This window comes from Triplophysa rosa, linkage group LG4, assembly GCF_024868665.1.
Source record: "Triplophysa rosa linkage group LG4, Trosa_1v2, whole genome shotgun sequence".
Classification (NCBI taxonomy): Eukaryota; Metazoa; Chordata; class Actinopteri; order Cypriniformes; family Nemacheilidae; genus Triplophysa; species Triplophysa rosa.
Window position 1 is genome coordinate 13,323,506 of NC_079893.1, and position 27,821 is coordinate 13,351,326.

The window sequence follows — 27,821 nt, forward strand, 5'->3', positions numbered from 1 at the left end:
GTCAACCCATTTTTCAAACGCTCTACTCGAACCACCCAACGCGATGCCCAGAATATTATTTTCTCTGCCATTGTGAAAGCCAGTGATGAAATTGTGCATCCTGCCATTATGCCAACCTCCAGCTGTTGACACGTGGTGGTACTATGCTGTGTGGTAATACAGAATTGGAGATCCTGAAAATATGCCTTAATCAGCTTTGTTACCTGCTCTAAAACGTGGAAGAAGTCAAAGGCTGTCCACAGCAGCTTATGTGGCACTGATCCAAATGCATTGGCAAGATCTAGAAAATTCACATGCAGGTCTTTCTTTTCCTTTTTTGCCATTTGCAACTGGTGCCAGATGATGTTAGCGCGTTCCAAACATCGAGAGAAACTCCCAATGCCTGCCTTCTGCACTGAAGTGTCAATGAATTTGTTACTCTTCTGAAATCCTGAGAGTCTATTGGCCACAACGGTGAAGAAAATCTTACCTTCCACATTCATAATTTGGTGAAACTGGTCAATAGTTGATTTGCTTCCTGCCCTTCTCCAGACCTTTGGTATCACCTGCTTTTTCCATGCCATAGCCATTAATCTCCAAAGGTACCTCAACACTCCAGGGACTTTCTTGTAGAGCCTGTATGGTATACCTTTGGGTCCAGGAGCTGAAGCAGATCTTGCTCGTTTTACTGCACTCTCAACTTCGCTCCATTTAGGGGGCCTTGTGTCCATCTGGTATTCTGGTAGCTGAATTGGTGGTAACTTGTAAGGATCTTTGTGGAAAGCGGTCCTGGTTCACTCCTTTTTCTTTCTCAAGCTCTCTGCTCTTTGCAGCGAGGCCAGGCGACTTTTAATATCGCCTTGTAGTGCCTCTAGGCCCTTACTTTCCTCTTCTGTGGCCTTCTGTGGCCTTTCTTCAGGCTCCTCCTTTCACTCACAAGTCTGTCAATCTCTTTTTGTCTCCTGGTCTTAGGTCGGCCCGTGGTCTCCTTCTGTTACCTTGGGTTCTTGCTTTTCACTCCAAATCTCTCCACCTCATAGGTGTAGATCAGTGGCGATCCGTGACTCCTCTTCCGGGGAAGCAGTAATGCGAAGCTCTGCAAAACATGTATTTAGCCCGTCATGTGTGTGGCGCTTCATTTCAAAATACGTGCCTGCTGCAGATGCGTCGAAAGGGTTTTTAATAAAAGAAACGCTCGCATTTGCTAGATACTCTCTTAGTCTCATGTTTAATCAGAGTTAAGTGTTAACACAGTGTCTTCTGAACGCGAGCGTCTCTTTTATCATAAACCCTTTCAACGAGTCTGCAGCAGGCACGTATTTTGACATGATGCGTGATGCACATAGGTTCACGTGAAGCGCTGAACACGTATTTTGAATTCCTGCTTTCCCTGAAGAGGAGGCACCGATCGCCACTGGTGTAGATGATCTCCCCCATCTTCTCCAGTTTTCTTTCGATGTCTCCTTTTTGGCCTGCTAAAAGCTGGACGAGATCCGAATCAATGGTTGCCCACTCTTTGTTGCAGGATTTAGGCCAATGTATCTGAGGTCTTCTTCCATCCATTTTCCTTTCTACTGCTTGCTGCGGCTGGGTAGTCTCCGGGTTACTGAGTGCTGGTAAGTTTGTGCCTGTTTGGGCTTCATCTGGGGTTCTGATACCCTGTGGGCTGTGGTTCTTGTCCCGCCACTGGACTACACCCGACTGATTTGCCCTGCTTCTTGTGAAGTATTGGTCAATGCTAGGCCCCTCACTAAGCTCTCTCAGGCACTTCTTCCTGCCCTGATGGATTTTAAGACCTTTCTCTGATGTTACCTTTGTCCAGCCACAAATGCATCTCTGTAGTTTCTGTCCTGTTGCTCCAACTTCTGCTGTTCTAATATCCTGGTTCTTTGTCATTTCCATTCCTAGGTCTGTTGCCATGTGATCCGTCCATGAGTCTTCTTGCACCCCCGCTCTCGCAGACTCCAGGGGTATTCTTCCTCTTGTATTTTTTGTAGCCATAGATGGGTGGACCCATTACACTTTATAGTAACGGATCCTGCTGACATGGGTAGCTAGCCCAAGTCTGCCCCGATGGGGTCTATGTCCTCCTGCCAGCAGTCTCTCCAGGCTGTCACCAGGTCTTTACCTGGGTGTTAGCTGCCCTTTCACAGCAGTCACTGGTTTTAACCAGATTGACTGTATGATGTTGAGATTCATCTTTTTAAAATCAAGAGACTCATACACAACTATTACAATAGATAAAAACATTCAGTGGTAATCATGAAGTCAACACAATTCAGGTCAAGTCAGGTGGGTGTAAATCTCTGAAAATGGTTTCGGTGTAAATTTTTTATATTTCATTTCCTGAGAAACAAGTATGTCTTTTATATCTTCTGAAGGACATTAATAAATGAAAAAATATGATTCGCTTAATAGGACTAGGTGTTATAATCCCACTATTTCAGAACAGTTGAATTGCCCAATAGGAAATTTCCCACGCCTTATGCATGACAGGGGGAAGCAGTCAAGAATATGAATAGAGGAAAGGAGGTCTCAGGTTTCACTGGTTCATCGGGTAGGCATCATATGTGTTTGGTGGATAAATGATTATAGAAATACATAGCATACTTACCGTTCTTTGCCATTATCAAAGAGACATCTCATGAGTTGTGTGTCCCACTTTCATCACATCCATTATGCCTTTTGGTGAGGTGCTGCTGATAATGCCCTTTGTATGGTTCCCATCAATGTGACACATCATCAGTTGTGCACCTCAGCTTCATTGGGTGTTTCGGCCCTTTATCAAAAGACACCCTCAGCCAAGGGAGGCCCACCTTAGGTTGATCAGACCTGGATGTGTGTCACATTGTTACAAGGTCATCGAGCAGCCCATGCTGTGTCCATCCACCTAAACCACAGCCATTGGCTTCTTCTTTCTGCACCACTGGCCAGTTCTTGATTATCCTCCACTGGACCTGTCCTCTGAGAGTGACCATTTGTTATGGTGACCTCTGCATTTAACCCGTCCAGTGAGTAGTGAACTCACGCACTGCAAGTCGTGAACACATATACACCAGAAGCAGTGGGCATCTATCACTGCACCTCAAAAGCACCTCAGTCGTTACCCTCTGGCCCTGAGAATCGAATCGGCAACCTTCTGGTCACAAGTCCAACTCTCTAACCATTAGGCCATGACTACCTACACCATTAATGCGTGCTCAGTGCCCCCGGTCCCGTATGGCATACCATTACAACACATTACCAAAATCAACACAACCATATGCAACAACCCGTTGGCTAAGGCTGTAATATCCCCACTGGCTCCGTTAATGCAAGCTCAGTGCCCCCGGTCCCGTATGGTATAACGTTACAACACAATACCAAAAATCAACGCAACCATACGCACCAACCCGTTGGCTAAAGCTGTTATAGCCCCATTGGCTCCGTTAATGCAAGCTCAGTGCCCCCGGTCCCGTATAGCATAACAATACAACACACAACACCATTTTATTACATGGTCACTTGGCAGCCCATATTGCATCCTTCCATTTCAACCACAGCCAGTGGCTGCTTCTCTCAGTAACAGTGGGGCCTGTCCTCTAATCCCCACTTTCTTAAGCAGCCTTGTAGTGGAATTGGAAACAAAGCCCCTGCAGCCCACTTCCACCGGGAACACTTTCGCTATCCATCCCTGATCTTCAGCCTCCGCTGCCAAGTTGGCATACCAGAGATTCTTTCTTTCAAATGCTTCGTTAATTGCCTCTTCCCAAGGTACAGTCAACTCAACTATGAGGACTGTCCTACTGGAGCTGGACCACAGAACCATGTCCGGCCGTAGGTTGGTCGCTGCGATTTCCAAGTGGAAAGTAAGTGTGTGGTTTAAATCAACTCGCATTTTCCAATCCCTGGCTATACTTAGCAGACCTGAATCTGAGGTTAAGGGCTTGGCCCATGGTTTCTGCCCCTCCCGAATAAAGGGTTGCCTTTTTAGCGAGTTAGCAATGGTGTTTTGGGGGATGGCATTTGTTGCCACTCTCTTGGTCTCTACTGCTGCAGCCAAGCACTTTAGTACTTGATTGTGGCGCCGCATGTGTATCTCCCCTGTGTCAAGCTCTTCTTACAACCCACAAAAATATGTTTAAGGTTTGCTGGAGCTGCACATAGGTGGCAGGCTGGATCCTGTCCACACCCAACATGCAGATTTGTTGGTGAGGGCAACACATCATATGTAGCTCTTATGATAAAACTTAGCCTGTTTGTTTCCATACTTCACAGCTCACTCCAAGTGATTTTGCGCAATTCAATGCCTTCCCACCTCATCCAACGGCCTTGCTGGGCTTGAGAGACCGCTCTGGCACATCTACTTGCTTCCGCTTGACTCCGAACCTCCTCCACTACCAGGTGACGGAGTTGGAGCAGCATCTCTTACACAGGGATCACAGGATTCTTTGAGCATCATATCTAACCTTGTTTTGGTGAATTTATATTCCTCCACAAGGCTTGAAATGGGAAGAGAGAGAGCTCCATTCGCGTACAGCCCTATGTTGCTAAGGCATATTGGTAGCCCAAGACATTTCCTCACATGTGTACTCACCAATCTCTCCAGGCTATTGGCGTGAGACACAGTGAGCTCATACATAGGAATTGGCCACATCAGGCGTGGCAACAAGCCAAATTGGAAGCACCAGAGTTTCAGCTTCCCAGGAAGAGCTGTATTATTGATTTCCTTGAGTCCACTGGCTGTCTCTTGCTTGAGTTGTTCCACCTGTTTGGCGTCTTTAAAATATATTTAGAGATATGTAAACAAACGAATAACAATTTACACCAGTTGTCATATTCAGAAGTTTACACCCACCTGACTTTAAATGAATCAAGAAACCCTTAAACAACTATGACAAAACATAAAGACATTGATTGTCCATAACATCATACAGTATGAAGAATCAGGGGCATGTAAACTTTTGCCCTGGGCTATTTTTAGAAATTATGTTAATATTCTTTGGTGTGACCTTTATGTTAACATGTCTCTCGTGAATACTTGCTCAGGGCAGGACTACAATACATTCAAGATCATCTCAATTTTCAAAATTCCTCTTATTTCTCCCAAATTTTCAAGGGGTGTGTAAACTTTTAAGCAGCACTGAATGTGTTTCAGGATGGCAAATTATTGGCAAGCATCAAACACAAAACGGCTAAAGAGATTGTTAATAACATTACTATTTGGTTAAGAACATAAAATCTGGAAGTGCAACCATTAAGCATTTTCTAACACACAGGCAAAACTTAGCGGTTTGAGATAAGAAAAAAGTGCCTAACATGATGTACACATCATGCATGGTGCCCACTGTACATGCCTCTGCAGTCAATAATGATTTTGCATTGTTATCATTGGTCAGATCTAGGCTCAGCAACACTATCCAGCAATTAAATTACAGTATATCATCTGACCAATAATGATCTTTTCACATTAATAGATTTTTCTTTGCTGATGGCACAAGTATGGGCAGAATGTGTGCAAGGCTGGGGGTCAAACTCAGGTTTTTCGTGTGTTTGTCAATGACTCTGACCACTTCAAAGAGGTTAAACCCAAATGCAAAGGAGTTAGAAACAATAACAAGGGGTAAAAATCAGTTGCAAAGGCATCGCTTATGCCACAAGGTGACTAAAACAGCATCCCTCAGAAGACAATACAAAAACGGTTACCCAAACTGAAAAACTCCCCTTAAAGGTCTAGAATGTGATTTATAGCGGCCACTAGCGGTGAGTTTGAGAATTTCAACCATTCTCTCAGACCAAACACAACGGTGGCCACCACAGTACAAAAAGATGTCGTCAGCTGAGACATCATGTCTTATCATGTTGACGCAGGGAAGAGATCATGCTGGCATTAGAAATACTGAAGAAAGAGCGATGTCTTATTTATTACATAAAATAAAAGGTCTGTGGACTTTAAGTATAAAAAGAAGGATAAAAGTCAGGCAGGAGCTAGGACCTGTGTTAATTTTATAAATTATAAATTTGTATTATTATTTGCGTGGTCTAAGCTATGATAAAGCTATGCATTTCATGCTTGCATTGCTCAGCACGTTTGAGGGCAGAGCTAGCTAACAGTAATTAGCAACGATTTTAAAGGCGTTTGATCTGATAGCAAGATAGCAGTTAAGAGTAAGTTAGTAGAAGTTTCTCCCCCCTTTGTAAAGTCATGGACAACCGGACTACGTAGAACAGGGGAGAGAGGAAACGCGTTTTGTAGAGTTGTTTGTCCGTTTAGGGCTACTGTACAAAACATGGTGGCAAATTCAGTTGATGAAGCCTGCTCCATATGTAGATAGAAATAGTTTATTCTAAGGTAATAAAAACATAACTGTTCATTACATAAGGTCTTTATACACCTATGAAGACATCGTTTTGTATATTATTTTGCATTTTTGTGAATGGATCATCAAAAAATCCCATACTGCTACTTTAAAAGTCTGTTCAGAGTGGTATATCCAGATGACTAAAGTTTAAAAAAACAAATATGAGGAAAAAGGATAATAGAGACTACAGCACTACCTCAAACCCCAAAATCCTTGAGAGAGGCACCATTAGATGAGGGCGTAAATTGAAGTGAGAATTAAGAATAATTCAACACAGGCGAATGTTACAATAAAATGATCTGGGGTTGGAACGTTGCCATCTTGTGGCGAAATTAAGGTTCTTCGGTTAACATAGCCTGGTGCTGTTTATGATTGTTTTTATATGGAAAAGCAGGTCTAGCTGCAGGTCTAGATTTCATCCCCGTTTACTGCCAGAGTAGGGAAAATAAATGCTATGGATATCAGAGTAGGGAAAATAAATACTATGAAAGTCAATGGGGGATGAGTTCTGTTTGGTTACTGACATTCTTCCAAATATCTCCCTTTGTGTTTAGCAGAACAAAGAAATGTATACAGGTTTGGGACAATCCGAGTAAATGATGACAGAATTTTCATTTTGGGGTAAACTATTAAGTCCCTAAATATGATCTGGTCCAAATAAATAAATTAACCAAGAGAAGGTCGCCAACAAAAAATCACAGACAGTACAAGGAGGGCACACCAAAGGTACACGAAAGGAGTTTAACAGCAGAGATAAGAGTACTGTCACGGTCCGGTCTGTGTTTTCCCCTGTCTGATGTGGACTTTAAGTTTTTAAGTTACTTTGTCACTTCCTGTTTCCTGTGTAGTCCATTGTAGTTTCTTTTTTGGTTTATTTAAACATTGAAACATAAATCAGTAAATTTAACTCAGTCAATATATACAGTATAGTACATTGGGTTAGATAATAATGTTATGCCAGGACCCTAATTTAGTCTTGCAAGTCCAGATAAAACATTATTTCCTGACGATAAACTGTTTGATTTATCCAACCATTCTTTTTGTGTTAATTCGCTATTTGCCTCTGTCCACTCACATAATTGCATTGTCATGCTCTCCACGTTTTGCTGTGTTTACTAAGTGCAAAAGACTAGCTATACAAATAAATAACAAATCTAATCTGCCACATCTGGGAAAAGTCAACAAGCATATAGGATACTTACATTGTTTGGTTTTTCAAAAAACAAGGTGATTGTTTTTTGTGTCTTCATTGCCTTTATGTGGCAGTTATGCAGTCCATTTTTTCAGTCCAGAAAAATCACCAGCTTGGTCAAGTCAAGTCAACTTTATTTATATAGCGCATTTTACAATTTTCATGAGACATATTGACTATAAGCAAAACATTTAAAGTTATACATGTATAAACAAGAAAAGGTGAAAACACAGAAGACACACACCCACATACAAAACACTCCACACACACAATATGCACGTACTAACACACATAGATATAGACACACACACAAATGCGCACACACACGGACGCACAGACACACGGATGCACAGACACGCACGCACACACACATTTAAGATAAAGGACAGAGAAACACAGGTCAAATATTAAACAGACTATAAATTCCTATATGCAATATTAATTAAGTAAAACTTTAAAATTCTAATTCTAAAGCAGCCCCCCGGCCAGGCAAATAGTGCAAAGCTGTCATGATTCTGCCTCATCATGTCATGTCTTTCTTTGTCTTGTGGCAGGATCATGGCAGAGCCTCTTGTTTTGTGTGGAGAGAGACATTTATTGTTGTTGTGGCTTGCCATACTCTCTCTACGGTCTTGTCTTTGTTCCCGCCCTCTCGTCTCCTCATTACTGCGTGTTAATGATTTCATGCCCTGCACCTGTTCTCCTCTTGATTTGATCCCTTATTTAATGCCCCTGTGTTTTCTGTCTTGTGCTGGTTCATTTTGATTGTGTGGTTGAGTTCCTGTGTCTTGTTCAGTTTAGTCTAGTTTAGTTAATTGTAATTTAATTCAAGTGTTGTCTTCATCTTGTCTAGTGTAGTTAGTCTGTGTTCCTGTTTATCTGTCATGTTTATACCCTTGTTCTTTGTTATTTTACCCCCTCATGGGTTTTTGTTTTATCAATTAAATAGTCTTGTGTTAACTCCTTACCCGCTGTCTGCGCTTGGGTCCTCTGTCCCTTGCTCACCACGATCATGACACAAAACAGTATGCAAATGGTGGCGAGGAACCCAAAACTCCAATGGAGAAAAAAACCTCAGTAGAACCCAAGCCCAACAAGGGGATTCCAGTTCCCCTCTGGCTAAAGCTTCTGCTTCTGCACAAGCTCGACAGTGCTTGCACAACAAGGCTAAATAAAAATAAATAAACTTAGTAATAAGGTAAATTAAATATTTAAGATTATCATTAATAATCTAATAGCATTTGAAATTTTCTAGTGAAGACATGTCAAGTCTCCGCGTCTTTCTTTATCCAGCTGTATCATCTCAGCTCTTGTCATGTCACCGCTTCCCATTCTCCGCTCTACTATCAGGTCTGGGCATGAACTGCATCCTGCCCGCTGTGGTAACCTTGGAACAATGAGACAAGACATCTGAGAGTAGAGTACTGTAAAAAAAACTTAGCTCTGTATACTGTGGTAGGCTATTAGACCAGTTTTCTTTTATTGCACTTATGCTTTTTGTTGTCCTTATGTTGTTCCAATTGCTTCCATTGTTTCCATCATCTGTAAGTTGCTTTGGATAAAATTGTCTGCTAAATGACTAAATGTAAATGTATGTAAATGTACTGTTCTGCACCCTTTGATGTAACAAGTACATCAGTTGTTGTTGGAAGTGTTCCTGTTTCTGGTTGATCTAACTAATGCAGCCTAAACCCTATATATAAATATAAGGATTCATATTATGGAAGTGTAGTGTATGCAAGATTAAAAAGATGCGTCTTTAGTCTAGATTTAAACTGACAGAGTGTATCTGCCTCCCAGATAGTGCAGGACAGGGCAAGAGGCCCCTACTGCACTTTTTAACCCAATGCACGGTGGCTTTTGAAGCATTAATTACAACTAAAATGACAGAAATTTGTCTAAGCCACGTTAAGCTATTTTCTCTTATAATGGACTTCTATGGTGAGAACGCTTAACGTGATATTCACTTTATCCGCGGACCAACAGCTCGTTCTTTTGACAGCAGCATGTGTTTATTAGAAGTAAAATTTGACAGAAACTTGGTTTTCCTTTATCGCTTTTTAGGTACGTTAAGCGTTTTAGAATGTCCCACTAAAGGTCGACAGGATTGACAAAAACACCTATGTTTGCTCCAAGGTAAGAGCACGCTAATGTTAGCTAGCTAGCTAACTCAGCACATCATTGCTTGGAAATAATGACGGTTCTTTGTTCATAATGCATATATTTGAATGTAAAATAAGATGATTAAAGGCAAGACGGAAATTTGTTTGTGTTGTTGATGATGTATGGCTCAGCTCAGCATCTCTGGCTCTTGCCAGGTCCAAGGCGTAGATTAGACCCACGACGTGTGAGCAGTAGCCTGGCGCGCTACTAAAATATAAGCGGGAGAATGTTATCATTCATAGGCTTTAGCTTCAATTTTGATTAAATTATTTTCTAATCGGTTGCATTTTATTTCGTGGATATATCCCTCGAATGCACAATGCAGTCCCTTTTGTCTTGCTCTCTCAGATATTTCACATGTTCACCAAAAATTACTAATTATCTCCTTGGGAATGTCTGACACTGGTGCATACACACTGTAATACACTTGCCAGGCGTGAAAGCTTGACAGGCGTAGCAACAGTAACTAAGGAGGGCGGGGCTTAGCGAAGGGTCAATTGAGGCAGCTATCAACTCCTCATAGAACCCCGGGGGCTGGGTCAGGAGTCATAGCAGGCTAGCAGCAGCATTCAGAGAGCACAGAGGATGTAAACGTCGGTGGGCGACCCGATTCTGAAGCAGTGACGGCAAAATAATTAAGGAGCGGCGGGCCTGTCCGCCACTACTTAGGCTAATGTACATAGTGGACCTCAGTTTTACCAATGTTTGTCGCCTTTCGTAGGGACAGTGAGGGAGGGGACGGATTGGGTCAATATGAATCTGAGGGGGTCATGTTCCCCCGTCCCTAGTGCCATCTGCGCGCCTGCTCTTCGTTACAGAATGACTGACCAACTATTGATCTAGCAGTAGGATGGCACCTGGCCATACGTCTTCTCACGCTCCCTTAAGTATCACAGCCTTGACTTTTTAAATCTTGTACCAGATACTCACTGCCCAGATAAGTCAATGATTGTTTTTTACCGAGCCAGTCTAAATTATCCACTCAAGACACAATTCGCTCAGTTTGATCCTCAAGGGAGATTTATGGACTTTGTAGAGTTGGCCCTGGTGTTGAGCGGGTCCGCCTTCACCGAGGGTGGGGTGGAGGAGGAGGTCGCCCCTACTTATGTTTTATGGGGTAGTAAGTGGCTGAGCCCACGTTGGGGGTTTTCGTTACAGTATCTGTCCATAGGACCCCTTCATTCAATAGAGTGGGACTTTATGGAGGAGTAACAAGAAAAATGTCATTGCTTAAAGAAAAAAATTAACACGTTCGGAGCTGTGGCATGAGGTAGATTTCTTAAACTAATGGAAGAAAATTGGAAATCCTGTGCAAAATCAAAACATTGAGTTTTATCAAGAACACCACAGACAAATTCACTCAATTTCTTACGCAAACTGTAAAAATACTCTTTTCATAACTGAGTTTCCTTGTAGTGTTTCTTGCAGTCACTGCCCTCAAGTTAACAGCGATTGGCCAGTTCATAGACTTATATGGAACAAAGTGTGTCAATTTTCTTTACCTTTTAACTGACCTTAACCACACCTGGCACTAGTGTTGTTTTTGGAGGCCTGTTTTAATTTTAGTTTTAGTCTAGTCTTTGTGTCAAGTTGTCATTTTAGTTTTTATTAGTTTTAGTCATGTTCATACTCTTTTTAGTCTAGTCAAGTTTCAGTCGACTAAAAGTCTGAGCATTTTAGTCTCATTTTAGTCAGAATTATCTAGTTTTAGTCGACGAAAACTGATGACATTTTAGTCTAGTTTTAGTCAATGAAAATTGTATTTTAGTCTCTTTTTAGTAATGCAATTCTATGTAACCCAGTCAGTATAAGTACCTAGTAGTATAGACGAAACAAAAATTGTATTTTAGCCAAACCCATTTCAAACAAGGTTATCTTATTATATTATTGTTACCTTATAAACTCAGAATACATCCATTCCAGACACGGAAGACATCTGATTTGAATTTAAGCCCATCGGTAGGAGTGGGAATCTCTAGGCACGTCACGTTGCGATTCGATTACGATTCAGAGGGTTGCGATGCGATTATAAAAACAATTCTCGATGCATCTTTTTCCTATACAAATTTTCTTTTTCTTGCTGAGTGACTATTAAAATCAAAGTATTTGTCATTACCCAGACCGATTTTACTTCCAATATACTTTATTAATAAAATAAATGGAAGTGATTTCGCAAGTCAACTGGAAAGTTACATTTGCCAGCATTGCAAAGAACCAACAGGAAAAGAGTGACTGCCCTCAGTGCCCTGTAGTAGCATACAGAATGCAGTAAATTAATACAGACTTTTTTTGCACATAGCACTGGAGCTAGAGAGTTTTAAAGTTATTATAGTTCACTAAAGTATTTTTTGTCTGAGTGTTCAATTTAACGGGACTTTTATTTTGATGGGTCTTTGGCTAGACGCTTGAGTTTTTGTGTTTACGATAGCTTCATTCAAACAGTAAACGCTGGTAAAATAAACTCTCAGAGCAACACAGTTCATGTGTTCATATCCTCATACAGTGCAGACGCAGATAAATCCTCGACCATCACTCGTGTTGTATGTTAAACTGTGCACATAATTCACCCAGACACACAGAACAGCCAGATGATATTAAATAACATTCCGCTCCGCATCTAGGTTAAAGCATCAGACGAAATAACGTTATAACATTTCGTCTCGTCTCGGTCAATGGAAATGAAGAGACATTTTAGCATAGTTTTTATTTTGTATACCACATTTAGTCTCGTTTTTATTCGTCAACAATATTGTATTATATATTTAATTATAGTTATTGTCACATGACCACATTTACGTTGCGTCTCGTTTTCGTCACGTGATAAAGGTTCGTTGACGACCATATTTTGTCATAATTTTCGTTGACGAAAGCAACACTACCTGTCACAAAAGGTCATAGCACACAATACACGGCTGAAAAAAATCAGGATGGCCAGTTTGGCCACACTCCCGTTAAGCAAGACCACACGTTTATGTTGAATCATGGACTAGCTTTCTTTAGATCTGGGTACACCGCAAGTATGGGAGGCAAATCCTGCCAAATTTAAATAAATAAATTAAACGATGAAAATGAAAATGAAAACCAGATTAGCAATTTCATTATACACAACTGCGTGCAAAATATGTGCCAAAATGAAAAATAAAATGAAATTATTTTATTTTCATTTTTACACTGACAATGCGTTGTCCCTGTCAAATTGAAAAAGAAAATACAATTGGTGATTTGACATTTCATTTTCACTAAAATCTCGAGGCAAGACTGCCAATTTGAAAATGAAAAGGCAAATGTGAAAAATAAATTGTAAAAACATTTTTTACAAAGGTTTTATTAATGTTCACGCAATAATACTGACACAATTCAAATTAAAATGTAAACTTTGATTTTCATTTTATTTTATTTTCTCTTCTCTTTTATTTCATTTTCGTTTTCGTTTTCTTTTTCTTGTTCACCTTCATGCAAATTACATGTTAATTAGTGGGTGTGGACGAGCGTCTGCATTACTGGGAACGCCCACAAAAAAACGTCATATCCGTTTATTCGAACGGAAAGTGTGTAGACCTTGTCAGGCGCTTGGCCTTAGCGTTTTGTAATGATGACGATGACTGTGCCTGGTGCAATACTGAAAATTGTTGTGTGGTGTTCTGCATCTCTGATAAGTTAACAGACGAACAAACTAAAGCATTGGAGAGCCCGTATCTCTAGCGTGCCCTGAAACATGCCGGAGCGCGATTGTCCGGTGTTTTTTGCCATGACAGCTGAACTTCAAGGAATTTAAACAGGCGCATCATTTAAAACATGCATTCATAACATAGTGCAGCACTTTGTATAACGATTGGCTCATAATCATAATGAATGAAGTACGCGGGGCTGATTTAAACACATATGAGCCGCTCTCGTGATACGATAAGCGAATTGGTCTGCGCACCACGCGCGAGGTTAAACACATCTTATCAACCTCAAACCGAACATTACGATGGATTCTATTGTGCTGAGAAAGATCGCTTTGTTTATGTTTTCTTAAAAGCATTCACAGTGTAATGATGATAGTGTGCTCGGGTGCGGATGGTAATGTACAGTGTAAGAGCAGGTCAGCGGCAGAGTGGGGACAATCGCGCTCCGGCATGTTTCAGGGCACGCTAGAGATACGGGCTCTCCAATGCTTTAGTTTGTTCGTCTGTTAACTTATCAGAGATGCAGTACACCACACAACAATTTTCGGTATTGCACCAGGCACAGTCATCGTCATCATTACAAAGCGCTAAGGCCAAGCGCCTGACAAGGTCTACACACGTTCGTTCGAATAAACGGATATGACGTTTTTTTTGTGGGCGTTCCCAGTAATTTTTTTTTTAGATTTAGATAATGCAGACGCTCGTCCACACCCACTAATTAACATGTAATTTGCATGAAGGTGAACAAGAAAAAGAAAATGAAAACGAAAACGAAAATGAAATAAAAGAGAAGAGAAAATAAAATAAAATGAAAATCAAAGTTTACATTTTAATTTGAATTTTGTCAGTATTATTGCGTGAACATTAATAAAACCATTGTAAAAAATGTTTTTACAATTTATTTTTCACATTTGCCTTTTCATTTTCAAATTGGCAGTCTTGCCTCGAGATTTTAGTGAAAATGAAATGTCAAATCACCGATTGTATTTTCTTTTTCAATTTGACAGGGACAACGCATTGTCAGTGTAAAAATGAAAATAAAATAATTTCATTTTATTTTTCATTTTGGCACATATTGTGCATGCAGTTGTGTATAATGAAATTGCTAATCTGGTTTTCATTTTCATTGTTTAATTTATTTATTTAAATTTGGCAGGATTTGCCTCCCATACGCAAGGGCCCTTATGTCACTTACGTAACATCACTGCATTTCAATTATGGATTATGGCTTGAAGTGTCGCATCCTGCAGGACAGCAGCATGATCAGCATCAGTATTTACAGTGTTTGGTAAAATCATTGTCAGAAGTGTTGCTGTGTTTTTAAATTACAAGAAATGTACTTTATTCCGATATCTTTGGCCACACACAAACTGCATTTCATACTGTAAACATATTTCAGGACAAACATTTGCATTTGGATAGACCCTCTATTCAGGCCACAACCATTCTTGTTACAGTATCCTATTTTTGATGGTTTTATGTCTTTATGCCAGTATTTGAAATTACACCAATAAATGTGTGACAGGCAAATTAAATTATCATTGATTTGTTATGACAACAAAGGAGTAAAATAGCTTTATTGACACAAAAAGCACAAATTGTGAGTGTATGAGAGAGAGGTTCATTTTGGAATGTATGTAACATTTTGTATTGTATGAAAATTTTGTGCAAACAAGCATTTGGTAAATATTACTTGAAGACAATATGCATTGGCTGTATACAAGAGAATAGACATAACACAGAGACGATTTACTTTAGGAAACCTGAAAATGTACTGTACGTATCAAACACAAACACATTTTTTTAGTTTGTGAATAACACAAAACAATCACTGTTAAATACATAAACATCAATGATTTATGCACGTCTTCTCATAACCATGTAACTTTTTACTTATAAGCTCTTTTTTCACTCATTTTCATTGGTAGATTGTGTGTCACAAAGTGAGACATCAAGTGAATTAAAGGGATACCCCACCCAAAAATGAACAATCTGTTATCATTGTTCCAAACCTGTATACATTTCTTTGTTCTGTTTAACACAAAGAAAGATATTTCTGGGACACCACTGACTACCATAGTATGAACAATTAAAACGGTAGTCAAAGCTGCCCTAGAACTGTTTGCTTTCCTAAATTCCTCAAAACATCTCATTTTGTGTTGAACAGAACAAAAAAATGATACAATAGAAATGTCAGTTGCTAACATTTTTCCAAATATATATTTTTTGTGTTCATAAGTATAAAGAAATGTATACAATTTGAGGGTGAGTAAATGATGACAGAATTTTCATTTTTGGGTGGAGTATTCCTGTACACGTGGTACATTATTGGTTATAAGGTAGTAATTTCTGTAAATAATACAAATAAACTGCCCTGGTTGAGATAAAAATTAAACTTTTCTTCAATAAATACAATAAAAGTTTAAAAAAAATTAATAGTGCAGCAATAGTAAGGAAATCACAAATAAGCTATTTTGTTTAGAATTTTTAAGTGCTTTGTTCCTGGCATATTATGTGTTAGTTAAAGTCATTACACAAACATTCATGCATGATTGGATTTATACAAACATTATAGCATCCACAATTGTGTGCATCACAGTGATCAGTACAGTCAGAAGAGCATATACTATGGCATATTATATAACCCTGATGTCGCTTTTTTAACCTAAGAAATATTCTGTCCCAATGTAGGTGACAAAAATTTGATCTTTTTGGGGTGTTGCTATTTGATTTGTATTTGTATTCATGTGTATGCATTTAACATAGCATAACTTAACACAGCTTAATATATAAAAATCCTTAACCGCAAAACCAATGATACCAATGAGTATAGGATTGTCTAGTTTTGCAAACGTATAAGTAAAGAAATGAAAAAGTCATGAATGAGGCCACAAACAACAACTGTGATCTGTGAGTGTCCCATTTGGCACAAAAGTGGCAGCTTTAGGGAATGAGTGCAAATATCCATTTCTGGATAGGAGTGCTACTGAAGATAGCGATAAACTTTAAAACAGTGATTTCCAGAGTCTGCCACGACAACGTGGCCATCAGAGGTGAGAGCCAGTCCCTGCGGTCCATACAGAGGGTCTGCCGATGTATTGATATAAGACAGGAAGGATCCACTGCTGTCAAACACCTGGAGTTTCACAGATGGATGATAAAGAAATGTTAAATTCTGACTGATTAATGATTCTGAAATCTGAATGATTAAGGGCTTTTTTTACATTGACACTTCCAGTTGAAACATTTTACATTTGTATACAAGGTGGTCTCAGCTTTTAGTACCTGTATTCGGCTGTTGCCCCAATCAGCCACTATGATATTGCCATTGACATCCACAGCAACACCAGTGGGTGCATTGAACTGCCCATTTCCTTCCCCGTTTGACCCAAACTTCAGTAGAAACTCCCCTTCTGGACTAAACACCTGCACATGGATAACACAGTATATGTTTACAAATTTTTTTTTTCAGAAAATGCTCAAAAAGGCATTTTACCTTAACGGAATGATTATGAAAGTCCGTCACAATTATTTCATTATTTTGATTGACTGCAGCAAAATGAGGTCCTATAAAAAGAAAAAAAATTATAATGAGAAACGTTATACTGTAGGTTGTAAATCATTAGTGGCTGAATGTGAGATTCACAAAATAAGACTTGGTTGTAAATTCATAAGATTACTTTACTATATCTTCATGTGCAGTTTCAGAAATATTCCACAAACCGACTTCTGACTACACATTCTTACCCTGATAGAAAACATTCATCTGGAAGATGTCTATTTGATGTCTTACATGCATTTACATATCTGCAAAATGTATTTTGCTTATAATGTCTTACAGACCTACACAGATACAAAAAAATATAAAGAATAATGCAATGTAAGTCGCTTTGGATAAAAGCGTCTGCCAATTGCATAAATGTAAGATGTTTATTTAGAATGTATTTGAAACTGCCTTTCTAAGACGTTTATCAGATGTTTTTACACAGCAGATGTTTTCCAGATCTTTAGCAGACATCTTACAGACATAACTGTGCTATCTGGGTATTGTGCATCATTAGTCCATTAAAGTGTATAAGAACCCGATTAAATGCTTGATTCATTAAGCATTGATGCATCAAAGATAATCTCCATATGCGTCTTTGGTCTCAGTTTCTCAAGAAGCTCATAAATCACTGCCAAGGCTACAAGACTGATACTTAGTGCATAAATAAATATTGCAACTAATTCAGTTAAGAAATTTATATTTAAATGAATGTCAACTTGGTGAAAACAAGCAGCATTACAGAATACACATAAAAGATGGGTAATTTACTTAAAGGTGAATGAACTGGCCTTGTTTATTGTTTTATACTGTTGTATGAGGTCTACTTATGACGTTTGCGTGGTTTTTACATTAAAAAACATCAAAATCAATAAGTAATAGGCTATTTTCTACCCGGGTTTTGAGGCTGGCTCGACAAACGCTCGGTTTTAATGGGCGTGCCTTATTGAAGACTTGGAAGTAAATGGCCACTGCTATGATTGGATAGAAGTTTGCGTAGTAAACTTAGTTGGAGCCTTCTGTGAATTTGTTTAGACACGTAACGTTAGGTTACACATTCGCCCTATTCGCACAGGATTAGTATTATCTGGAGGCCTCGTGTGATTTAGAAATGACCTCCCCACATCTGTATTTCATGTGGCGCATTCGCACGGGATAAGTGAAGCCTGTGATTTTACTCAAATTTACTGACTTATTTCCCAGATTTGATTGCAAGGCTTTGCGTATAGTTTGTATTGCCTATAGTTGTATGATGTTTAATGATATATGACTGTACCTGTCAGCATTTGAGACCCGTGATCGCGAACCGGACAGAAGATCACATGATCGCGGGTCTCAAACGTGACGAGAGTTTCCATGATAAATAAACAAACGGGAGACTCCCGGCCAAAACGACAGTGTTGGCAGGTAACTTATGGATATGACCCAGCACCCGATATAATATCAAAACACTTCAAAACAGCCTCCATTATACACAAACGGTGGACAAAACCTTGAAAAATGATATATGAGCCCGCCAAATCACAGAGATGCCGATTTGCACAGGACTAATATTATCACAGGACCTCGGTGTTCGTCAAAATATGGTAGGTAATTTGTGGGGGAATTTTTACTTTACAAATTACAGACATGGCCAATTCGCACGGGATTAAGATCACAGACAACCTCTGCAATTATTACAAATGACTAGAGGCCCCCAGGTAAAACTAATCCTGTGCGAATAGGGCTATCAGGGCATATCAAGCGATCTTTAACAAAGCAATAGTGACGCATAGTACAAAAATGTTTTACTCACATAAGATTGCTGCGCCATTCCTATCGCAACCAATATTGACGGCACAGCACTGCTTTTTAATTTTAGTCTCTCCGCAAATCCAGCTTCGACCTGTGCCTTGTTCACAAAGGAATCCGCGGTGAAATGAAGTAAACAAACGCTCAATGTTTTACCCACGTGAGCTGGAACATCTCTAAAAATAAACTTCTACCACGCATTACTAATGTCAGAATCCGAAGGAAGGTTATGCAGCAACTGTGTTCTTCCACAGCCACGTACTGACTGCACAATATTTTGCTATCTTTACCGGCATGTTTATTGCTTGCTCGCTCTATCTGGTTCCGCGCAACTTGTGTTACTTCAGTACTGTCATGCACGAACCAGTGGGCGGGGCTAGAAATGTAGTTGTTGATATTCTTCTATGGAGGCGGTGTTCAACCTATTAGGTGCATTCCAGGACCTGGCGTTCACTGGGCCTGGTGTCAATAACAGTTGTAATTTCAGTAACAAGGGCGTTTTCAGTTCTGACACTTAAAGGATGTTCGCTGGAATACGATTCCCTCTTGTATAACAAAAGCCCGGGTTAAAATTTATTCTTAATTCAGTCTTAATTCATGACTCCTTTAATTGTACTGCAGAGGATGAATATACCTACAAATATGTACATTACCAAAGAATGTATAATGGGAATATGCATGTACTCAAATTGGTTAAGTTAAATGGTCATCAAGATACATACCTGCAAATTGCTTGTCACCGTTGCCTCGGTTGCCAAATTTGGAGACAAGTTTTCCATTAGCTTGAAAAATTAAGACGCAGCAAGCTTTATTGTCAACAACAATAATGTGACCATTTCTGTCTACTGATACACCCTTTGGACCCATCAGCTTCCCTGAGCCAATTTTAGTCTAGAAAAATAAGGATGTAAGTGAAAAAATAATTCACCTTGATGAAACATACTGTAACAAAGTTGCTTAAACTTTACATGAAGTTATATACACACATTTACACACATCTGGTAAAAAAGATTGATGGTCTTACTGTCCTTACCTTATACTTGCCATCACTGGAGAACATACTGACCCATTTGTTATCATAGTCGGCAATGATGATTTCACCATTGGGGTGCACAGCAACACCAGTGGGCCGTTGAAGCTGTCCTGGGGATCGGCCTCTCACTCCAAAGCGACTCTTAAAGTGCCCATCATTTGAAAATATCTATGAAGCATAAAATTCACATTTTTTAAAACAATACATAAAATGTAGCACTTGTTCTCTTGAAATTGTTTCAGCTGAGGTCAAGTAATCCACAGAACTTCATACCTGAACACACTGATTGTTACTATCCGCTATTAAGACCTTTCCAGCAGAAGCAGCCACTCCCTGCAGATTAGTAAATTCACCCTTATTTCTGCCTTTTGTTCCTTTTGGAGCAAAAAACAACAAAGTTTAATTATAGCGGCAGTGACTCAAGATATTAAATTCACCCTCAATTCAACCTAATACACATGTAGTAAATTAATCCACACAGAATAATCCTTATGATTCAAGCACTGAATAGATAAACACAAATGTTGTGTGCTCAGCATACCGATCCTGAACATGAGGTCATCTTCAATTGGGTTTTCTTTCCGTTTGCCACTACTATACATGCTGGCAGGCCGCTTGACGGCTCGCTGTCTCACATGGCTGCTTCCTGGAGATTTGAGATGTCTCTTGTCTCCGTCTGCAGATAGGGAGATGTCTGCCAATTTGTTGGCACGTATGCTGAATGGACTTCCCCTAATGTGCTGATCATACAGTTTTAAGGAGAGGGTAAAGTGGCCCTCACAGGGTACCATGTATACAAACTCATAAGTGCCATTTTTATGATCAATGACTTCACTTGCTGCCACTATGGTGCCATCAGAAGCAGAAAGGTCAGCTGTGAGCAAAGCGTTTCCTGCCCGACACAGACTGCCATCTCTGTCTTTCGTCGTTATGGTAACAGAGGTGGGCTGCCCGACGACACAGTGTCTCATTCCATCACCGGTGGCAACCGTTTCAGCAGCGATAGCATTGGTGGTTACTATAGCACCAAGGTTGTGGATGGATTTACGAAGGCCTTCGGTCTCTACCAAGAAGTCCAGCTGGTTGTTCTCTTCTGGCTGAAGTGGGAGCACCTGATTGGCCAGCTCATCAAGACGCTCGCTCATCTGCTTCTTCACTAACAGGACTTCAGCTTCAGAGCCATGGTTAAGAGTCTGCTCTGTAAAACTGCAGCTGGTGCGCATGCTCTCCTGCCCCTGCAGCAATGACTCCAACTGCATCTGCAACACCTGCAATGACACACAAGTGACTTTCAGTCATTTATGCACAAAAGGACAACAGCCAAAGCCAAACAAGACTTCCTGACTACAGCTCTGGCTAAAGGCATGTTCATACAGTATATTCATGCATGCAAAAGTATTTAGGGGCTGTTCATACAGAACATGGTTTTCCATTCTACTGAGCTACTTTTCCAGATGGACATGTTTAACCATTGCGCTCATGACTCGCGTAGTGCATCCTTTACAGCAAACATGAGCATTACATTTTTAAGATGGACACGCAGTGGTGCTCATCAATGTCCAGAATCATGGACCAATCAGAAGCCCCAGGAGTGGGCAAGCACTGCAAGCATTTGTTTACAGTAGCAAAATGGCATGGCAATTTTTGTAATTTCTGTTATTGCATCACATTTCATTCTGAGCACTAGATGCAAAGACGCCTTTTGAGTGAACGGTCCTGTAGTCTTGAAAAAATTAGGTTATGGGAATTTCGTTTTAGGATTGTTAGGATGTGAATGTAATGCAAATAAAAGACAAATGAAATTGAACAAACATGCAAACTTGCAAAACAAAGTCAGCTTTAAATGAACAACACTACCTCATACATACATATTTGATATAAAGCCACTGATATACTGTAAAGCCATTACATATCAGATAAAGATGACTTGTGCATGAGTGCCCAATATATGAATTAAAAATATATTAAATGACCTAATGGTATAAAATAAAATATACAAAATAATATATTGTGTAAATATATTACAATATATTGAATAATACATAAGGAATTGCTGCTTTTCATATATTGAAAAATATATTACAATATATTTACTTATATGTCACAATACTGTATATGTAATTTTATAATCATTTATATACTTTTTGTTCCGTTATCACATAATATGTTAGTCTTATTTCTTAAAGTGATCTTTTGTGGGGTTTTTTGGCCATGGCCCCTTTAAGAATCCTAGGTTTCAGTAAGGAGTCATGTCATGTGACCATTAATCAGGAAGTATTCAAGCATGGCACAGAGAGCAGTATGTTTATTGTATCTGAGCTAATCCTGTGACATCTGCATACATCTTATGCCCTTTGTAGCATCGTGGGTATGTATTGTTTGTTTTTAGCAACATCTACGATTGCACATCATTATTTGGTGAAATTGTTACATTTTGTGAAGTTTATTGTTAGAAGTCTGTTATTTACTATCTTCAGTACTATTGTGCTAAAGTAATATTATATGCTGATGGTTGTACTGTTCCTAGACTTTGAAAGTTCATATTTCATATAAATAAGTGATTGACTACAGGTAAAATATGATTACATATATTACATTTAGACATGTCTATTAAAATACTGATACAGTAAAAACATAGGGATTTAATTTAATATATTTGAGTTTATATATCTGTACATAGTGCTGAGTATGCCCATGTATGTTTCAGTTTCACCTTTCTATTGCAACGTCAATAAACCTGTGGACAAAGAGCCAACTGTCTTCAGAGTCTTGATGTTATAGAAGAGTTTACCTGGCTGTCAAATTATATACAAAACATATAATGAGGAAAGCACACTTTTATATAATATATTGATGTACATGTGATAAGATATGGTACTGGATGTGTAAAATATATTGATCATAATATATTTACTCATGCCATATATACACACACATATATGGAAAATATATTTCTTATATTTAACAACCATTTTCAATATACATGTTTCATATTTTAAAACATAGCTAGTTTACAATAGCATAAGCACACCTGCTCATACTAAAGCACTTAGTGAACAGACAATCACTGCACTGAGAAGCGCACAGCCGTTACTTTTTATATAAAGTAATATATAATCTAAATGATGTTTCACCAATCGTTATCCTAACCACAGGCTCTACTCTTCAACACCACAGTAACCCCACAAATTTACACATACTTGAAACCCTTCTAAATTTCAAAGTAATACAACATTAAACACTAACAGATCTCTCCCTATATTAATATTCAGCAAAAAGACATGAAATAACATCTACATTTAAACATTTTACTCTCCTTTATGAGTCAGAAGCAAAGCATGCTGGGAACTAGAAATCTGCTTTAACTTGTAGCAGAGCGCTTACTCGCGCTCACGCTAATTTAAACGTCATGAGAGGCGTGTAGTAATGTGGCGAATAAGAGTGAGAAGGATAGCGCTCTTAGCGGCGTTGTTCCTGAGGCTGATCTACTGCAGGAAAGGTAGCCGTAAGCGTGATGACGTGTGTGACGGAGGATGACGTGTGACGCAAGCATCTGGCTTGTTGCTCTCGAACACGCTTCGGAGAAGAATGGCATTGGAAACGGTTTGCAAACATTTTCAGGAAAGCCAGTCTAAGCGTGTGGGCACAACAGAAACGGATGATTCCGATGACTTAGCGTTGAGTCCACGCCTGTTGCCCCGAAACACTCATCCGAGGCCTTGCGATCTGCTTAACCTGGTCAGTCATTTTCCGCCTGCTCTGCTTACACACATTTCCAAACACACACACACATATAGTAACGTAAACATACACCTATTCTTTAAACATAAAAGCTTTTGCCCTTCTATGCAGTAGTTTGTTTTGAAGGTATATTTTTTTTTATTCAGGGAATTTTGTCTAATGTTTATTTTCTTTCATTGCATGTGAAAATGTGGAAAAATAGCGGTCTGAATCTGCTGTGGTGGAAAGAAACCCCCATTTTTCCTGTGACGAATCTGGAATGATATTAGCAACCATACATTTCATGAACTTTGATTAATGTTATTTGCTGTTGTGGAGAAAACTGTGTATTTCTCACACTTGTATCCGGAAGTATTTCCTTATTTATGGGCACATGCGTTGACCGTTGTTCAATATTATTTTTTTTGTTTTTTGGGGAAAATAATGATTAAATGATTATGTGAATTTAACTCTGTTTGTTTCATCTATATATATATATTATCTGTTTTGTCTGTAACCGGTGGCATAGAGCTATCTGGGAAGAATTTATTTGGCAGTTCTTGCTGTCTGGCGCCCGAACATAAGGTGAAATAATATATATATATTGTTACTATACTACCTGGGCGTAGCCACCGTCACAGAAGTGGCGCCCGAACAGGGACTTGAATTTTTTTTTCACTTGAACTTTTTTCCACTGAACTTTAACCCAAAGGTTTCAAATATTTTGTCTTTATCTGCATTTTTGTTTGGAACTGCATATCAAGTTGTTGTTTTTACTGAAGGGTTTGTGCTGACTGTAATTGTTGTACTGGGAAGTTTATTATTTTGTTTTGGTTTGTTATTTTGGTGCCCTACTGCCCCCAAAATTCAGATATACCAGACTTATTTTGCCCTACATTTCATATTGCTTACTGATTTTCAAATACATTACACACATGGCTACTACCCCTCTTTCATTATCCACTTCTGTGGACATTGATCCTCCAGATATAGCCACTCCAATCTGGTCAACCGAGCAACAAGGAGTAGTTGTATCTCCATCTCGAGTTCCCCCTTCACAAACCACACCCACTCAGTATAGTAGTCCCCATCCCAAGTCTCAGGTGCATTTTAATATCACACCAGCAGGTAGTACTATTCATACTACTTCATTTCATCCAGAGCCTATGCAGTTTTGTACCCCTTCTGGAAGTTCACCACCCTCTTCAGCATCACAGCATGGCCTGCCAGGGTACCTTGCCACACCTGGAGAAGAAATCTATCAGTTCACCTCCCACATACAAGGAAATTGGAATTATTTGTTTGATTGCTTGAAACAGCAGGACAAAGCTGTAAAGGAACTTACCCAAGAATTCACCAAAACTACTACTTTGCATGACAGTCAACTTACAACCCTGACTGCAAAAATTGAGTCTAATCATCAGCAACTTCTGAACATGATAACTGGATATAAACGTGGTGAGGAGGAAAGGCACCGATCAACTGACTAAAGCTATGAAAGTGATGGTGACCGGAGAACTCCAGCAGAGTGAAAGTAACTTAATTTCAGAAGTCAGTTTTCTGGTGGAACAAGCTCAATTCGAGTTGCAGAAGGATATTCGAGCCACACAAGAACATTCTATGAAGGACTGTAAACAACTATCCAAAGATAGTTATCAAGATTAATCATTGCAGCATTCAACTGTCAGCCCTGAGCAACCATTTCAAAGAGCTGCAATTGGAAATGAGAGATTATTTTAAATCTTCTGAAAAGGCAATGACAAACCAACAAATTGATGCATCCTTACCATCTATTAATGCTCCATCATCTTCTCTACCTGAAGTGACTGCCTCTCTAGTGCACCAGACCCCTGTTGTTAAAATCGATCATTTGAAGTTAACTTTTCCAACATTTGGAAGACAATCGGATGATTCTGATCCATTATTATACTTGGCACGCTGTCAGGACTTTTTAGCCTTACACCCCTTGGATGATGCTGATATAGTGGCCACCTTCTGCACAGTTCTATATGGCACTGCTCGTGACTGGTGGGAGGTTGCTCGATCTTCAATTGCCACATGGAATGAGTTTGAAACTGCTTTCCGCTCAGCCTTTCTTTCTGAAGATTATGAAGATGAACTGGCAGAACGAGTTCGAACTAAAATCCAGGGAGAAATAGAATCAATTAGAGATTTTGCTTTTACATATAGAGCCCTTTGCAAACGCTGGAACCCTGTACTAACAGACAGTGATCTGGTAAAAATGATCATAAAGAACAGCAAACCCTACCTCGCAAGTCAACTTCGTAGTCGAGTAAACACTGTAGATGAGCTGGTGAAATTGGGCCTCCAGCTGGAAAAGGATCGTGTGCATCAGATACATTATGAAGGACGCTCCTCCAACTCAACTCACTCCTCGCCCCAAAGACCTACCTCTAGTCGATCTGTTGAAAAACCTCCAGTCCAGTGTTGGAGGTGCAAAGGACAACATCCGCCTGGAAACTGTCCACTTTATACCACTCTTCAGCCTACACACTCCAGTCAGCACTTGTCCACTGGAAACAAGCGTTTTAATCACTCTCAGAAATCAGGGGTTCCACCTTCTAGCAATGCTATGTCTATTACAGTCCCCTTAAAGACACCCACCACGTTTGAAACTTTCACCTCCACTACCCCTGACAAGCCTGTTTCCATACCTCAACAGCTAGTGGTGCCCATTAATATTGGAGCCTGGAAGGGAAAAGCCATTATAGATACAGGAGCGAGCTACACTCTTCTTCATGAGACCGTGTGGAAAGAGTTTAAACCTTATGATGAGCTCCATCCTTGGTCCCTTGGGCCACTCTACTTGGCAAATGGTGAGGCCCGAAGTACCTGTGGGTTGGACACATATACAAGTCACACTACACAACAAAATTTTCCCCATCCGTGCTGTCATTCTCGCCTCCAAAGCCCTGGCCTACTCTGTAGTTTTGGGGTTAGACTTTATTTTTGCTAGTGGAATACAGATTAATGTTGCAGACAGGAAGTATTCATTCAAGTCAAAACCCCATGAAGAGTATCTATTTCAACCCGGACAAGGCAGTGTTCCCATTGGAAAAAACCAACAGTGGAAAAGGAGACAACAAAACAACAGTTCAAACCAGACACTATCATTATTCAGTTCGATTCCTCCCCCACACCTACCATTTGTAGTGCTAGATACCATGGATGACTACACCCTAATATCTGTCGCAGCAACCAAGGCACACTTACCTCCAGAGGGTAAAGAACAATTGTTACACCTTCTGTCATCTAATCCAAAAGTTTGTACTCACCAGCTTGGAAGGACAGCTGTTCTTCAGCATCGTCTCTATACTACTCATCCTGTACCCATTAAACAGCGGGCATATCTTGTAACACCTGAAAAACAAACCATTATAAAAGAACAGCTAAAGGAAATGCTGGAAAATGGCATCGTGGAACCCTCACATTCTGCTTGGGCATCACCTGTAGTATTGGTCCCCAAAAAAGATGGAAGCATGAGATTTTGTGTAGATTATCGAAAGATTATTTCCATTACCGAAAGAGATGCTTATCCCCTACCAAACATAACTGAAATCCTTGAATCCCTCTCAGGTGCAGCCATATTTTCTACCATTGATCTAAATAGTGGCTATTGGCAGGTAGCAATGGACCCAGAGAGCAAATTTAAAACTGCCTTTATCACGTCGTCAGGTCTGTACGAATTCAGTGTTATGCCCTTTGGATTGAAAAATGCTCCGGCAACATTCCAAAGATTAATGGAAACTGTCTTGGGAGAGTTACCAGGGAAAATTTGCTTCGTATATATTGACGATATCATTATATACTCACCCTCTTTGACTCAGCATTTCAAAGACCTCCAAACAGTTCTTTACTGTTTACAGTCTGCTGGTTTGACCATCAACCTCAACAAGAGTAAATTCTGTCTTCAGGAGTTAACCTTTCTTGGACATGTAGTAAGTTTAAAGGTATCTCAGCAGATCCCAGCAAGGTGGAAGCTGTTAGAACTTATCCTGTGCCCAAAAATCTAAAAGAAGTTCAGCGTTTTCTCGGGTTAGCAGGATGGTATCATCGCTTTGTACCTTATTTCTTTCAAATTGCTGAACCCATAAATGCCTTGAAGAAAAAAGGACGCAAATTTGAGTGGACACCTCAGTGTCAGCAAGCCTTCAATCAGTTAAAAGCCTGTTTGACTTCCCCACCTATCCTGGGACATCCAGTTCTTGAATGCCCATTTGTGGTATACACAGATGCAAGTGACACTGGGCTTGGAGCAGTGTTAACACAGCGAAAAGAACAAAGCCATGAAGAGGTGATGTCGAGCCTTGAATAAGGCAGAAACCCATTATTCCACCACGGAAAAGGAATGCCTCGCTGTGGTCTG

The 27,821-nt window shown here is 39.7% G+C and overlaps 1 protein-coding gene across 7 annotated transcripts in view; it reads right to left on the bottom strand.

The window, feature by feature from the left end:
- Positions 1-14,652: 14,652 nt before the first annotated feature.
- trim2a (tripartite motif containing 2a) overlaps positions 14,653-27,821 on the bottom strand; it is a 40,461-nt gene continuing 27,292 nt past the window's right edge. For 2 of the 7 annotated variants that reach the window (XM_057331231.1, XM_057331232.1), the window contains exons 6-12: positions 20,256-20,982; positions 19,988-20,088; positions 19,715-19,882; positions 19,404-19,572; positions 16,843-16,913; positions 16,632-16,772; positions 14,653-16,482 (exon numbers count right to left, since the gene is read on the bottom strand). In XM_057331231.1, the coding sequence (XP_057187214.1) occupies positions 16,330-16,482; positions 16,632-16,772; positions 16,843-16,913; positions 19,404-19,572; positions 19,715-19,882; positions 19,988-20,088; positions 20,256-20,982 (1,530 nt within the window). In that variant the 3' untranslated portion in view covers positions 14,653-16,329. Of the gene's footprint in view, positions 16,483-16,631; positions 16,773-16,842; positions 19,316-19,403; positions 19,573-19,714; positions 19,883-19,987; positions 20,089-20,255; positions 20,983-27,821 lie in introns of those variants that run through there. The other 5 variants (XM_057331230.1, XR_008962779.1, XR_008962778.1 and 2 more) reach the window with 5 other exon arrangements.